This window comes from Pogonomyrmex barbatus, unplaced genomic scaffold (assembly GCF_055798465.1).
Source record: "Pogonomyrmex barbatus isolate J1 unplaced genomic scaffold, ASM5579846v1 scaffold6, whole genome shotgun sequence".
Lineage (NCBI taxonomy): Eukaryota > Metazoa > Arthropoda > Insecta > Hymenoptera > Formicidae > Pogonomyrmex > Pogonomyrmex barbatus.
This window is the reverse complement of record NW_028297160.1, coordinates 11,088,620-11,102,833: the sequence shown is the minus strand read 5'-3', so window position 1 is coordinate 11,102,833 and position 14,214 is coordinate 11,088,620. Positions and strand designations below refer to the sequence as shown.

Here is a 14,214-nt window from a genome sequence, read left to right as displayed (position 1 = left end):
GTCAAATGCGAACATATAATTTCTCTTTCTTCGAAATTTTTCCAAGATAACATGTTTTATTCCTTCGGACATTAGAAATCAATCGGTTGTGAAAAACTTGCAAGTATATCCTCGAAACATGATTTTATCTTTAGTTTTAATGAATCAATTTAACTACGATCGTATACTCGTTATAACATTTCCAAATACTCTGAATAATGAGTTTATATAGTCGTAACTCGAATCTTCAGTGTTCTTCTTTATATTATTTCAGAATCTGCTACTGATGGTAGTTTACCGAGTGAGAATTGGACACTTAATATGGAGATATGCGACATTATAAACGAAACCGAGGATGGGCCAAAAGATGCTATTAAAGCGATCAAACGTAGACTCAATCAGGCAGCAGGCAAAAATTACACTATAGTCATGTATACACTTACTGTTAGTATTATTCGACTCTAACAATATTGCTAGCATAGAATCATGAATCTAATAGAATCAAATATATCAAGTTTAAATAATCAAATGACTTGATGCAACGTATATCTTTATGACAATAACATAATATTGCAAGTATTTTAATCAAGTGTGTCACTTATCAGTTTTGACCTTCAAATAATTTAAGTTATCAATGCTAATTAGAGTAACCATTGTATACTATATGACAATTATGTTATATTTATGACAAAAGCAATAGTATCCTTGATGGGACTATTGCTCTAATGTAATATAAGCATACTTGCTATGTTATAATGTGTAAATAGTATAATATTTATTTGTATAATTTATATAACAGGTATTGGAGACATGTGTGAAGAATTGTGGGAAACGTTTTCACGCTCTTGCTTGTTCGAGAGAATTTGTGCAAGATCTAGTTAAATTAATCGGTCCCAAAAATGAACCACCAACAGCAGTTCAAGAGAAAGTTTTAAGTTTAATTCAAACTTGGGCAGATACATTCCGTCATCAGCCACACACTCAAGGGGTCATGCAGGTTTATCAAGAATTAAAAATAAAGGGTATACAATTCCCAATGACTGATTTAGATGCTATGGCACCAATTATCACCCCAGAAAGAGTAAGATACTTCCTTTTTTTTTTTTTTTTTTTTTTTTTTTTTTTTTTTTTTTTTTTTTTTTTTTTTTTTTTTTTTTTTTTTTTTTTCAAACAAAATTACTTGCTATTCAGCTGACTTATCCTATGTTTCTAAGAGTAACTATTTTTGCAATAATATTTTTATAGAGTGTACCTGAAACAGAGCAAATTCCTGTAAATCTAACAACAAATGATCAGCCTACGTCTTTGGGAACGCAACATTTACCTTCTCAAACATCACAATCTATTGGGCAGTTAACTCAATTGACCGAACAACAAATGGTTAAATTACAAAGTGAACTTGATGTTGTTCAAGGAAATATGCGCGTATTGTCAGAAATGTTGGCATACTTTACAAGTCCAGACCAAAGTAAACAACAACCAGATTCCGCGGACCTTGAATTATTGAACGTAAGAATGTTATTTATATAGATTATATGTTATTTATTACAGATTTATAAAAAAGATTTATTATAGATTTGTAAAGTTTTAAAATTCTTCATTACATAAGTTCTTCATGTCGTATGTCTAAACAATTATTTGCAGGAGCTTCATTCAACGTGTAAGGCAATGCAAGAACGTGTTGTTGATTTAATTGGTAAATTGGCCCATGATGAAATGACAGCAGAATTATTACGAATTAATGATGAATTAAATAATCTATTTCTTCGCTATACGCGTTATACAAAGAATAAAATGCAAGTACCAGCCAGTACTATATTGGCTCAAACTATTGGACATCCACCAAGTGTTGAATCAACTCCATCTCTTACTAAACGAGAAGCAGAATCTCTTATAGATTTATCTGATGATGTGGATAATTTAACAAAGCAGATGGGTGAACTCGGTAAATGTCAAAGCTATATAAATCTAATGCAATACTGCATATAAAAGAAATTATTCTGAGATTATTCTAAATACTATAAAGTTTTATATATATATATATATATATTTTGCACGCGCGCGCGTCGTGTGTGTGGAGGGGAGGGGGGTACATATATATATATATATATATATATACACATGTGCGTGCCCAAATATTTATGTAAAACTACATAATATATAAATATTTTTTTTATATATGTTTTATGTATATTTTGCTCACATACTTTTCTACATTATATTTATACTTAATTTAAACTTTCAAGATAAATAATACTATCCTGTCGTGTTTCATGCAATAGATGCAGCTGAAGGTGTCGATAAAAACACAAGACAAAAAGAGAAAAAAGAAGGAGACAGCGATGAATTTGATATGTTTGCGCAGTCACGTAATGCAACATACGAAACAACAAAAAATAGGTGCTATATGTATTTTAAAGAAACATGCAATTATAAAAATGAGACAAATATTAATAGTTTAAATTTTTTGTATAATATTTTTTCTATAATTATTTATAACAAAAATATGAACAAAAATGGCAAAATACAAATTATATATTTAATTATTTCAAAATTAATCATGTTGCAAGTTGAATATATATTTATTTATCTCGATATGTATTTATATACATTAATATTATAAATTATTATATATATATATATATATATAATAATTTATAATATTAATATATAAAATTTAGTCAATAATTTTGAATATATGCATATTTTTTTTCAATTTGCAGTGGCAGCAAATACGAGGATAATTTGGAGCAGGTGAGAGGAGGGAGTCTAAGCACGGCAATTCTCAACCGCAATAATCCTAAATTACCTCAGCAGACCGCTACTAGCGCTAGTGTGCGTAACATTATCTTTTTAAACTAATTATCAGAAACAAATTAGCCGTCATTAACTTTTCTAAACAAATATACATCTTTCTGTTCCTTTATGTAAAATATATACTTAAACATAATCATTCAATTTCCATTTACTTTTAATTTCAAAGACTGCACATGCAATATTCCATGTAAATTGGTATTGTCAATATTCTTCATATTTTACATACATGTGTACTAAAAGGGCTCAAGGTATAAGGTAATTTTTTAAATGAATCTTGCTTGCTTGTTAAGTATTCGTTATTACAATTGCACATCGCTTCTAAAGGCATGAAAATTGTTAATTTTGATTATGTTACTGTCGAATTTTGTTTGCACCAACATCATCATATATTATTTGTATTTCTTTGTCGTTTTGTTCAATGTTTGTGTTTGTTTTTCCATACTTCTCCAGCCAAACTTGGAATCTGAATTCAATGAAATGGCAGCATGGTTGGATCGCACAGTAAGTACTTGTGTAGGTTCTAATTAATTTGGATATTATAAATATCCAAATGATCCAATTTTCAGCGATAAATTTGAAATTGCAAATCCTCTTTTTCCCACTTAGATTTATAAGAATGTCATTGTTGAATCGCGCTTATTTGCATTGCAGCCTGGAGGACAAGGCGATCAGGAATCTTTGACTTCGTCGGAATTTGAGCGCTTCTTAGCAGAACGTGCAGCCGCGGCTGAAGCTTTACCAACACTTTCTACAACTGCCAGCTCAAACTCATCGACTACGGGCAACCAAAACATTCAGCGTCAAATTAACAAGGATCAAGACAAATCTTTATTCGCCCTTTAAGTACCTTGAAACTCTCTGTTGTAAAATGAGAGACTAAACTTATGGGACTGTTGTGCTAATTAACACGGCACGTATTTACAATTTTTCCTTTTGACGAAATCACGCTCCCAACATCATCGACGATTTAAACTGGATTTGTATTTTTAACATAAGGAGCTGAAGTAAAATAGAGATAGAAAAACGCGAGGGAAAAAGTGTACATGAAAAATGCTTTGTGCTTGTACGTACTTAATAAGGTAACTATGCAATCATGTTTGAGAATATTGTTCAGTTATATATAAAATTGTGGTCGTATACATAATGTAGATAAGTTGCTTTCAAATTGTTCCGTGAACCATTTCAACTATTACGTAATAATGTGTAAGAATTAATTTACATTTGTACATAAGCGACAATGCGTCCATGGAAATATTCAGATTATATCGTAATAGGTCTTGCTATCATAAATTTTGCCTCAAAGTCGCAAATCAAGCGCGAGATCAAATTTTCGCATTAATGCATGGATATTTCGACGAATATCCAATCGAGTAATTGATCTTATCTACATATTGATAAACTATTTTTCTATGTTGAAGTAAATTTTGTCTCTCAGCTATTTAACATTCTATATACAGAGATACATTCTATAAATTTATTATTATTTTTACTATTGTATAATTCCTACTATTGTAGAAACTTTGTAGAGACTTTACTATTGTAGATTGATATAGAATTAGTAGCATGAATTTATATTAATTATTACTGCTATCGCGCGTTACTGCAGTTATGTGTATTAATATTATAAATAATTAATATATTCTGAAATTATTATAAATGCAGCAGTAATGTTTAATGGATTAGGTGTAAAATTCTTTGATATCCTATGTTGACTATGTTACTATATTTAATTTCCAGAAAGAATAATAATTTGTTTCTTTCTCTTAGCTTTATCCCACAGGATGTTTTATCGATTATCCTAACTTTAATTGTTCTATTTTATATTCGTTTATGTTTTATACTATATTTGTGCATATTTAGTACGTATAGACTGCTAAATAAAGTACACCTGCGGTGCCTGTATTAACTGAATTCGCAGTTAATAAGGATAATCTGTACTCTTGACTTACGCAGAGAATAAAACTATGCATCATACACACGTGCTACCAAATTTCTTTCAAGTTTCCATATTTGTCTGTCGCTCGTTGCATTTTCAAATATGAAAGTAGTTATTATTTGCGTTATCTTGAAAATACACTTACTTTTTTAACGTTATACGTTTAATTTTATCGAAGTTTAGTGAAGATATAAAAATTGAAAGTTACAAATAGCAAGTATTATAATATTTACAGGAAATTTGTAAAAATTGAAAGAATGTTTCCTATGCTGTAAGACGCGTGATCTTTATTAAAAAAAAAAAAAAAAAAAAAAAAAAAAGAGAGAAATAATTTTCTTTGCACGAATCTTATAATAATAGTTAGAATGGATTTTTTCAAGTACATTAGAGAACAGTGGTAGGAGCTCTAACGCATTGATAAATATCAATATATCTCAATATTAGAATTTGGACGTATCCAAACTCCAAACTCTAATTTATCCCTTCCTTTCAGTCCCTTTCCTCTCCCACTTTTTTCGTTGTGTCATATTGTGTACTTTTTGATTGAGCTTGTTGCACCGTTTATCCTGTCTTTCTTTTTCTCTAATGTGAAGAGAGAAAAAGAGAAAAAATAAATCGTGCAAAAAGAACAGATCTCGTTGGTGTTAGTAGCGCGGTTGATCGTCATTGGATCGCGTTGAGAAGCGATTTCGTAAGTTGCGATGGTGAGTGGTGGTAAGCCGGGAATATCGTCGAGCTTGAGCCCGCGTCTACTCGCTGTTCGTTCCTGGCTATCACTAGTTGCAATCGGCAACTATCGGCAACGATTCACACTCGAGAATCGAGAACACGCGGCAGGCGTGACGATTGCTCGCGAATGACCTGGCATTGCTTTCGCGAGAGGAGCTTTCCGCGCTTATTCGAGGACGAGGATCATGTATACCGTGTCAAAGGGACCTAGCAAGATTGTAGCGAAAACACGACGAGGTACTAAATTTGGATTTTTCTATAATCATAGTCCAGTGCCCTATGACCGTCGTCCATTAAGCAACGATCGTCAATAGTTGCGTGTGAGATAATTTTGGAGTCGAGCTTGGAATTTGTAAATTATTCGAAATTGAATCTTCGCTTTTCACAGGAATAAGTCAGAACCTTGAAAGACTGGAAACTCTACGTGATCTGACGAGAAAGGCCGACGTCGAGGATGACCACGAGATCACCCGGTGAGAGAGAGAGAGAGAGAGAGAGAGAGAGAGAGAGAGAGAGCGCGAGCGAGAGCGCGCGGTGCTCTAACCCCCTTTCTCGATGCCACTTTTTCACATTACTCCTTCTTCTTTCGCCGCTGTCGCCGTCGCTACCGTTTTCGACATTACGCAATTCATCATAATTCGCCCCGTAAAACCGTCAAAGCTATTAATATAACTCATTTGTGTGATATTGATGAGTGTCATTGAGACCCCTAATGGAGCTTATCTAATGAAATTCAATGTAATGCAAATATCTATTGAAACCAATTTTGCTTTATACATTTCCTGTGACAAACGATCTTGTTCCTTTTAACATTTTACCACGTGTATAATTATTGTGTATTGCATAAGATTTGTATAATAACACGCGTGATGAAAAAGAAAGATAATATTTACTTCATTACTGCAAATATCTGCAATAAGGCTTTAATTCATATATTTCACGCTTGCAGTCACGTACCAAAACCAGTCTTCCATATGAATGGAAAATCCAAGTTTATCTCGCAGCGACATCAGATGCAAGAAATTATCACACCACAGCATGAAGAACTTATTAAATTTATTTATGAATGTAGGTAGAAAAATATTCTACACATATGAAATTGAATGTAGAGTTAGTTTTATATCGAGTATGAAAGGCTGAATGTAAAATTATGAATAAGTATGAAAGTATGAAAGAAGCTGAACTTTAGTCTGAAAAAAGATGGAATATACATATATTGTATACTTATATATTTTTTTAATATTGAGCAAAATTTATTATTTTTGTTTGTTTATTGTTTTCAACAGCATGGAATCAAATTAATATGCGGCAAAGAAGCGAATGTTGCAATGGCACAGAATGTGCAGAACTTTGCAGTAAGTAGCAAATGTGTGTGTGTGTGTGTGTGTGTGTGTGTGTATGTATGTATGTGTATACATGACAAACCAACTTAGTCAATTTGTAATTATATTATTTGTTTTCGTTTTTACTTATACATTAATATAAGACAAAATTTATTAATTTTTCTCAATAATTATGTATAAGAAATAATTGTTTATCTCATGTAAAAAATTATCTCATCTCTTTATCGATTATACATTAATAACTTATAATGATTTACTTGTACATTAAGACATAAATTGTATATGTGTACACATGATATTTATTAAAAGAAAGATATTTTGGAATCATAATTTAAGATTTAATTTTGTTTCCCTAGGTCCTAAGGATACGATAGTATATTACAACGATGGTGAACCAAATGATAATCTTCAAGGTAAGTAATATTACATGATCATTCACGATTATATTAGATTAAGAGATTGCTGTATCTGAGAGTAATATATCCTTACATCATGTACATATTACCTATTGTAATTGATTGTACAAAACAAATGGCAAAAAAATACGAATAAATTGTTTCAGACTTTAAACCGTTTGATTTGGAATCTTGGTGGGGCAAACGATTGTTTAACAATATCACGAAGTCACTCTGAGATATTGAAAAAACTAAAATTCTTTTTCCGAAGACTTGTACTTGGAAGTAATTTGGCAGCTGATGTTACATGAATTAACCAATGCCGCGTTTATGAAGCGTGTGATTTAAATCTGATCGGGTCGAACAATTGGTAAGGTAGTATTAAATATAGATCTCGGAATTCAATACACATATATACCAAATCCAATCGAATTGGATTAAATTATCGCTCTCGTATCGAATTGTACGTAATACACGTATTACAATTACATCGCATCACATGTTACAAAGCACCGAGTCAATATATGAGCGAGCTTGAAATATACACGCGTAATGCGCAATAGTAGTTATAATCCAGTTAATAATCCAAATAGTTTAATAACGATTGTTTATATGCATTTGTTTGTTAATGAACTTTCTACAAAATATGGATTTCTTATCGTTGCTCCATTGTTAGATTTGCTCAATTTTAATAAGATGCAGAATATATTTGAAGTTCATATATGAGAGCTTTGAGATGCTGCAGCAGAATTTTTGGTAGACAATAAATAGGTTTGGTAGACAATAACATACAAGATACGCAAATACAAAACCAGTCGTTAAAAGATCCTGAGTTCTGAGTAGATTTTAAACACGGTTAAAGAAACCGAAGAACCGAGGATGCGATCCGGTATGCAGTGCGTATGTATCAAGTAAAACTAACATAAGTATGAACAAAAGACCCAAAGCTGTGCGGTATGAATTCTGCGTGAGATTGGTGAATTTTTACCTTAGAATGTTGTATATATTGCATGCAATGATCGCGTGAATGCATGACCTAATGTTGCGGGTATTATTATGACGATCACGTCTGAATACACTTTTACATAAGCAAAGATTTAGTATAAATTTGTAGACTGATAATATGTAAGAGAATTGTCATTCTGTTACTCGTAGAGTCGCAGCTCGCGATCGCTGATATAATCTATTACCGAGCTCACTCATCGAATTGTTATATTATGGCAAGTTAAATTGTTTCTTCCTCGCGTCGTTACGTATCTGTTGGATTATTGTAATGGCTGTCGGATTAGCGACAATTTAAATGCCACAATATCACGCGTGTCTGACAACGCGCAGTTCGCAAAAGTAGTCGTGATGTAGTGCAATAAAATTCAGCCGTGCGCAGCTGAATTTTATACAATCATGAATAAATACCTCTTCATACATATTTCAGCGATATTTCTTTTCAATTTGTGTTTCATTTTTATCATTGTTATATAAGTAAGTATTATTCGATGACACAAATATTGAAATGATTATAACTCGAGAAAAAGAGTATCGTACTCTAATTTAAGAGTGCTCGTTAATTATACTATATCATGACAAATAGATTGATTTATCGTAATATCACAAATTGAATATACATATAAATTACATTTTATTACTTATCCTAATATAGTATATTATTAAATATTAAAATATAGCTATAAAGTTTATACTTTTATTATTTTAGTAAATACACAATCATATATAAAATAGATATATTTTTATTTAATGCAATAATGTTTTAAATTCACGACAATGCTATTTCGCGAATTTATTATTTCAGTATTCTTTAAATGTTGTTTGTTATATATTCCATAAATATGATACGTAAGCATTTCAGCCAATGAAAATCTTGTCGCAAGTCGCCATGTTGTTACGCAGGCTTAAACTCACCACTTGAATCAATAAAAAAAAAATTGCTTTTCTATGGCAGTATATATATATATATATATATATATATATATTGATGGTTTTGCTACATCACGCGTAGGTATGTCAATTCTTAGATGGGAGTAAAATCACGTTTTGAGTTTACGAGGAAAAATGATGAAATGTCACATAATACGGAAGAACAAAATTCTCAGGTAATCTGATCAAATTTACTTGATCATTGACAACCTATTATATCTTGCAATTGTGTAAATACAATTATAAATATTAAAATTTTTATTTGATTTCTTATTTTATATGTGTATAAATTTTGAATTATAGATGGCAAAAGAAAATAGTATATATAATATAGGACCAGTAATACAATCTCGGAGTGGTCCATCATTTCTTACAGTTTTAACATTTTCATGCGAAGCCTTAATAGCATGTGCGAAACAACTCAATATAATGGACGAAGAATGTGGTGATGGAAATTATGGAAGTATACTTGCACATAGTGCCAATGCTATAAAATTAGCAATCAAGGTTGTACTGTATTATGAAATAATTGAAGTATAAATCTATTCGTTTTCAGTGAATATAATATCGTGTATATTGCAGGAAGGAAGAATTTCAACAACGAGACCTTTTCTAACATTTATGCAAATAAGCCAGATTATTGAAAAAGAAATGGGTGACTTAGAAGGTGGAATCTACTCATTATTTTTTGATAGTGTCGCTAAAGTAAGAAATCAATCAATTATATAATATCTTTTAATCTTAATGCCGATAGAAGAAATCTTGAGAAATATTTCAGAATTTTCTTAGATTTCAAAGTGACGAGCAAATAACTGCCAACATGTGGTTGACTGTTCTAACATTTGCAAACAAAATGATATCTGAGGTTAGTGGAACATCGATTGATCATCGAACCATGTTGGATGCTTTAATACCTGCGGAAAATGCATTAAGAGATGCATTAAATCTTGGCTCCAGTCCTGTCGATGCTTTTGGAGAAGCTGTGAAAGCTGCTGAAATTTCAGCTATGCAAACTGTGCATATGTCTCGGTCTGTCAATTGTACAATTAATAAGGTATTTAATTATATTATTGTACATTAAATATATTTATTTAATTAATATTATTTAAATATTTGACATAATCCTGACAAGTGTTGTATAGACATTCAAATATCCAGATCCTGGAGCACATGCTGTCGGCATATGGATGAGAGCTGCTTATGAAGGTGTCAAATTAAAATTTGCTTACTAATTGAAAAATAGAAAAGAAAGAAAAAAAATTTGTTTTTATTTTTCCTTAACATTCTCTATAGGTTCCGATAAAATTATATTATATTATCCTATACTATACACATTATACATTTTATATATAATATACACACACACACACACACACACATATATATATATATAAAAATTGTAATTGATTATAATCTATCGAGTCATTTTGATATATATTCGGCACCTTTCAATTGGCAACCCGACATGCAAATATGTAAATTTAGTGTTCATATATATGGTTGTTGTGTGGGACTGTGTGTGAACCAATGTCGAGATTAGCTATCATAATGTCACGTGTCTCTACCACGACTTCATTTTTGTTTTATCACGTGAAAAGGATGAAAAAAATTAACTTCGTCGTGAAATCTTGCTGAACGATTTACGAAGAAGAAGGTAACGGATGACAAAGTTACACTTGTAAGATATTTCGGCAGAGGTTATGTTTAAAATTTTCAATCTTATAAATTATATAAACTTTGTCTTGTAAACCAATAAATTGTAATTCTATAAATATTCAATCATATTTGTATCGATGATATTCCGTCTAATCCCTTCTAATGATATATATTTGATAGAATATAATGATCCAAATTATTAAATGTTTTAAAAAGTTTTGTGTTGTAAATATATAACTTATAAATATATAACTTTGTTCATTTATTGTAAATATGCAGTTATATTATAAGTATATATTTATGGAAGATATATTTTAGGCTATTTTATCTACACAAATAATCTAGAACCATGCGAAAAGTTGCTTTAAATAATCTCTGGGTTTTTTCTCTGAGATAAATAACAAGGTTTCATAGAAATCTTTCCGAAAGCAATGAATGCTGCAATCGCACTGTGTACTTTTTGTGAAATGCATGGACCTAAAGTGATATTTACCACACAAACGTACCGTAATTATGATACACAAAACACAGAAAAATTAAAATTTTATGGACCTAAAGAAGTGTTAAGACAAGGTCATATTTCCTTGGAAGATGGATCGGATGAATGTGAAGGCTGTCAAAGTATTGGGAATGTTAAATATTTAAGTAATGAGCATGAAACAAGAACATCATTTTTGTCTGCTCAGCAATCATTAATGCAGGATATTGGAAATCTTCTCAAATATGCATGTATTAGGTATGATTTTTGAATTTTACAAATTTTTTTATTTGTGAATTTTATACTAAATTGTATTTTATACTATATTTTGTGAATTGTTTGAATTAGTGTAAATTTATCTTATTAATAATAAGTCATGTTGATTTAATTTTATTCAAGAGATTAAAGTCTGTTATATTTAAAAATTGTAAAAACAAGATTCATAATATGTAAAATTTAATTTCTTAAAACTTTATTATTATTGTTGTTGTTGTTGTTGTTGTTGTTGTTGTTGTTATTGTGAATTTCTTTTTTTCAAGGAGCTTAAGTTGTGAGGTACACCCTGGTAAAGAAGGTGTTTGCTACTTTGGAGATGAATACAGGGGGCATGTTTTAAGTCATACTTTTACATTGAAAGATGCCCAGGTGAATTATGCAACGAAAAAGCATGTTTGGTAGTTATTACAACAAATTTTTCAAATCATGCCATTATTAAAATTGTTAGAATCTAAAGAATCTTTGTCATAATTTTGTTCCATTATTTTCATTTATTGATACATTTATAGAATGGTATATTTATTTTTTTTACAGGCAAGAGGATTTAGAAGATGGTGCAGTTTTATAGTTTTTATGAGAGACAAACAATTCTTGTTGAACATGTGGCCATTTTTAATTGACAACTTAAAAGAGGTAATTAGAGAACTGCAAGATTTGGCGGAGAGAAGATATAATGCGGAAGAAGCAGAGTGTCCGCAAAGGGCAATGAGATTAACAACAGCAAATAGTGGAGCGGGTTGTCATAGTATTTCTATTAAACAATCTAGAACACTTACCGATATAACAAATGAGAAACATGTTTTTGTAAGGTAAATGTTACATTAATTCCACATAAAATATTGTATATGATTACCTATTACAATTATTAAAATCGTATTTATTAATCATTTTGCATATACATATTTTAGGATTCATATGTGGTTAGTATGGATCCTCAGCGCTGGTGCTAGGCACTTTATAGAAATTTTTCCAATGAGTTTATTAGATGACGAACTTAATTATAATTTTGAACATCAAATTGGTTAGCAATTACAAGCATTTCTCTATCTATGATAACAATCGATGTTAAAATATATATATATATATATATTTTTTTTTTCTAACGAAAGTCATAATGTATATCATAAATAATTTACAGAAACTGAAGAAGGTTTTACTTTAGTGAATGCAAAATTGCCGGTAAACTTTAATTTTAACTGGAACGATTCTGAGCTTTTGCCAGAATTTTCTGAAATCGCAGAAAAATCAACCGCTGTAATTTTACGAAATCTAAAACGGATACTTGGGAAAGATCAGTTTAAACAGTTGTTATATTCTTGTTTAATCGGTGTTCAAGTTTTGGTAAGAGGTCCAAAGATTCAAAGATTAGAATCTTTGTACGGTCTTAGCAGTCTTGTTCCAAGAGCATGTCGACGGATAAAAACGCAAACATTAGAATATATGGATCCTGATACATGTAACTTTATCGGTATCTATACATGACTACAAATAATCAATTTTTTCAAATAAATTTATTATTTATATAATTATATTGTAAAATTTCCAGGTGTAGACACTTCGGTAGCAGTTCCTTTACCTTGTGCAAGTGTATGCAGGCTAGACATAATACTTAATGAACATAAAGTTGGAAATACCAAATCTCATATCGTTAAATGGACTGGCATTTTACCAACAAAACTTCCGACCTTACTAATAAAGATTGAAAAATTACTCGACAATGAGAAACTCGGAAATTCAGTTTTTAAAGCACATTTTGCGACTCTTCAGGAAGAATGGGCCAAGTACGAATTATCATTTATATTATACAGAATATCTTGCTTTCATCAAATTGATTTTAAATATTACACATTTTAAATATTACATTTTGTTCGTGGCCACATTTAAATTATTTTTAATTTTATACATATACACTTTACATATCGTCATTTTAAATCACACGCACGCGCACGCACACAATACTATATTTAATATATAAATTAAATATATATATTTTCATTGTTATGCAGCATTGCGAAAGTTGTTCACGCGATGCGTGGACGAGGTCATCGCGGTGATCTCTCTGGACTTATGCTTAGTTTGGGCGCTGGACCTCAGGATAAAAAATTGCTGGATGCATGGTCTATGGGATTACCGTCCAACCCGGCATAATTTATAAACATTATATTGTTTTTATCACATATGATGTAGTATATTATTGGCTGTAATGTAATATTTATTGCAGATTACGTATATGTATTTTATCTCCAATTCTTCGCATTTGCGAGGGAAATACTGTGTGTTCAAGGTTGTATTTTTTTTTTTTATTTATAATTTAGTCAAAAAATAAAAATGCGAGAACTAGACATCTCGATGGACTAATTCATTTAACGTAAACATCAATGATGGATATTTTTTTTTATATTTGTTACATTTTCTTTAGATTGGATAAGTAAAATGAATGACAAATAAAACTTGGTAGTAATTTTTATAACCATATATACACACACGCACACGCATACACAATAAATATTAGCATAAATTTCTAACTTGTATAATATGTTTGCAATTTATTTATATTAAAAGATATATTTGCAATTATCAGGTAAGAGAAATAATTGTGAGCATAATATAGACTGTGAATGCGAATTCGCATGTTTCAAACTTGCAAAAATCTTTAGGTTTTTCAATTCATTT

At 30.5% G+C, this 14,214-nt stretch overlaps 4 protein-coding genes across 9 annotated transcripts in view; all 4 read left to right on the top strand.

The window, feature by feature from the left end:
• LOC105422066 (TOM1-like protein 2) overlaps positions 1-4,770 on the top strand; it is a 5,273-nt gene extending 503 nt beyond the window's left edge. The window contains exons 2-9 of one of the 2 annotated variants that reach the window (XM_089082738.1): positions 254-423; positions 779-1,060; positions 1,225-1,488; positions 1,624-1,924; positions 2,262-2,379; positions 2,703-2,814; positions 3,247-3,297; positions 3,448-4,770. In XM_089082738.1, coding sequence (XP_088938864.1) covers positions 254-423; positions 779-1,060; positions 1,225-1,488; positions 1,624-1,924; positions 2,262-2,379; positions 2,703-2,814; positions 3,247-3,297; positions 3,448-3,639 — 1,490 coding nt within the window. In that variant the 3' untranslated portion in view covers positions 3,640-4,770. The remainder of the gene's footprint in view (positions 1-253; positions 424-778; positions 1,061-1,224; positions 1,489-1,623; positions 1,925-2,261; positions 2,380-2,702; positions 2,815-3,246; positions 3,298-3,447) is intronic. The other variant, XM_089082739.1, reaches the window with a different exon arrangement.
• A 539-nt stretch (positions 4,771-5,309) lies between these two features.
• LOC105422051 (MAPK regulated corepressor interacting protein 2) lies at positions 5,310-8,625 on the top strand. Of its 2 annotated transcripts, XM_011631265.3 has the most exons (6): positions 5,322-5,698; positions 5,850-5,934; positions 6,411-6,529; positions 6,748-6,816; positions 7,161-7,217; positions 7,367-8,625. In XM_011631265.3, the coding sequence occupies exons 1-6, from the start codon at positions 5,647-5,649 to the stop codon at positions 7,435-7,437; spliced, it is 453 nt and encodes a 150-aa protein (XP_011629567.2). In that variant the 5' UTR covers positions 5,322-5,646; the 3' UTR covers positions 7,438-8,625. The 2 variants fall into 2 exon arrangements, with proteins under 2 accessions (XP_011629568.2, XP_011629567.2); XM_011631266.3 differs by lacking the exon at positions 6,748-6,816 and having other exon boundaries at positions 5,310-5,698.
• LOC148935167 (uncharacterized) lies at positions 8,540-10,910 on the top strand. Of its 3 annotated transcripts, XM_089082744.1 has the most exons (6): positions 8,540-8,678; positions 9,214-9,307; positions 9,435-9,638; positions 9,714-9,836; positions 9,910-10,185; positions 10,274-10,910. In XM_089082744.1, exons 2-6 carry the CDS (start codon positions 9,230-9,232, stop codon positions 10,361-10,363), a joined length of 771 nt encoding a protein of 256 aa, XP_088938870.1. In that variant the 5' UTR covers positions 8,540-8,678; positions 9,214-9,229; the 3' UTR covers positions 10,364-10,910. The 3 variants fall into 3 exon arrangements, with proteins under 3 accessions (XP_088938870.1, XP_088938872.1, XP_088938871.1); XM_089082746.1 differs by lacking the exon at positions 8,540-8,678 and having other exon boundaries at positions 9,169-9,307; positions 10,290-10,910; XM_089082745.1 differs by lacking the exon at positions 8,540-8,678 and having other exon boundaries at positions 9,169-9,307; positions 10,264-10,910.
• LOC105422049 (Birt-Hogg-Dube) lies at positions 10,646-13,883 on the top strand. Of its 2 annotated transcripts, none has more exons than XM_089082740.1 (8): positions 10,646-10,785; positions 11,106-11,523; positions 11,805-11,910; positions 12,076-12,350; positions 12,450-12,562; positions 12,680-13,009; positions 13,088-13,322; positions 13,548-13,883. In XM_089082740.1, exons 2-8 carry the CDS (start codon positions 11,219-11,221, stop codon positions 13,687-13,689), a joined length of 1,506 nt encoding a protein of 501 aa, XP_088938866.1. In that variant the 5' UTR covers positions 10,646-10,785; positions 11,106-11,218; the 3' UTR covers positions 13,690-13,883. The 2 variants fall into 2 exon arrangements, with proteins under 2 accessions (XP_088938866.1, XP_088938867.1); XM_089082741.1 differs by having other exon boundaries at positions 10,672-10,809.
• The last annotated feature ends 331 nt before the right edge of the window (positions 13,884-14,214 follow it).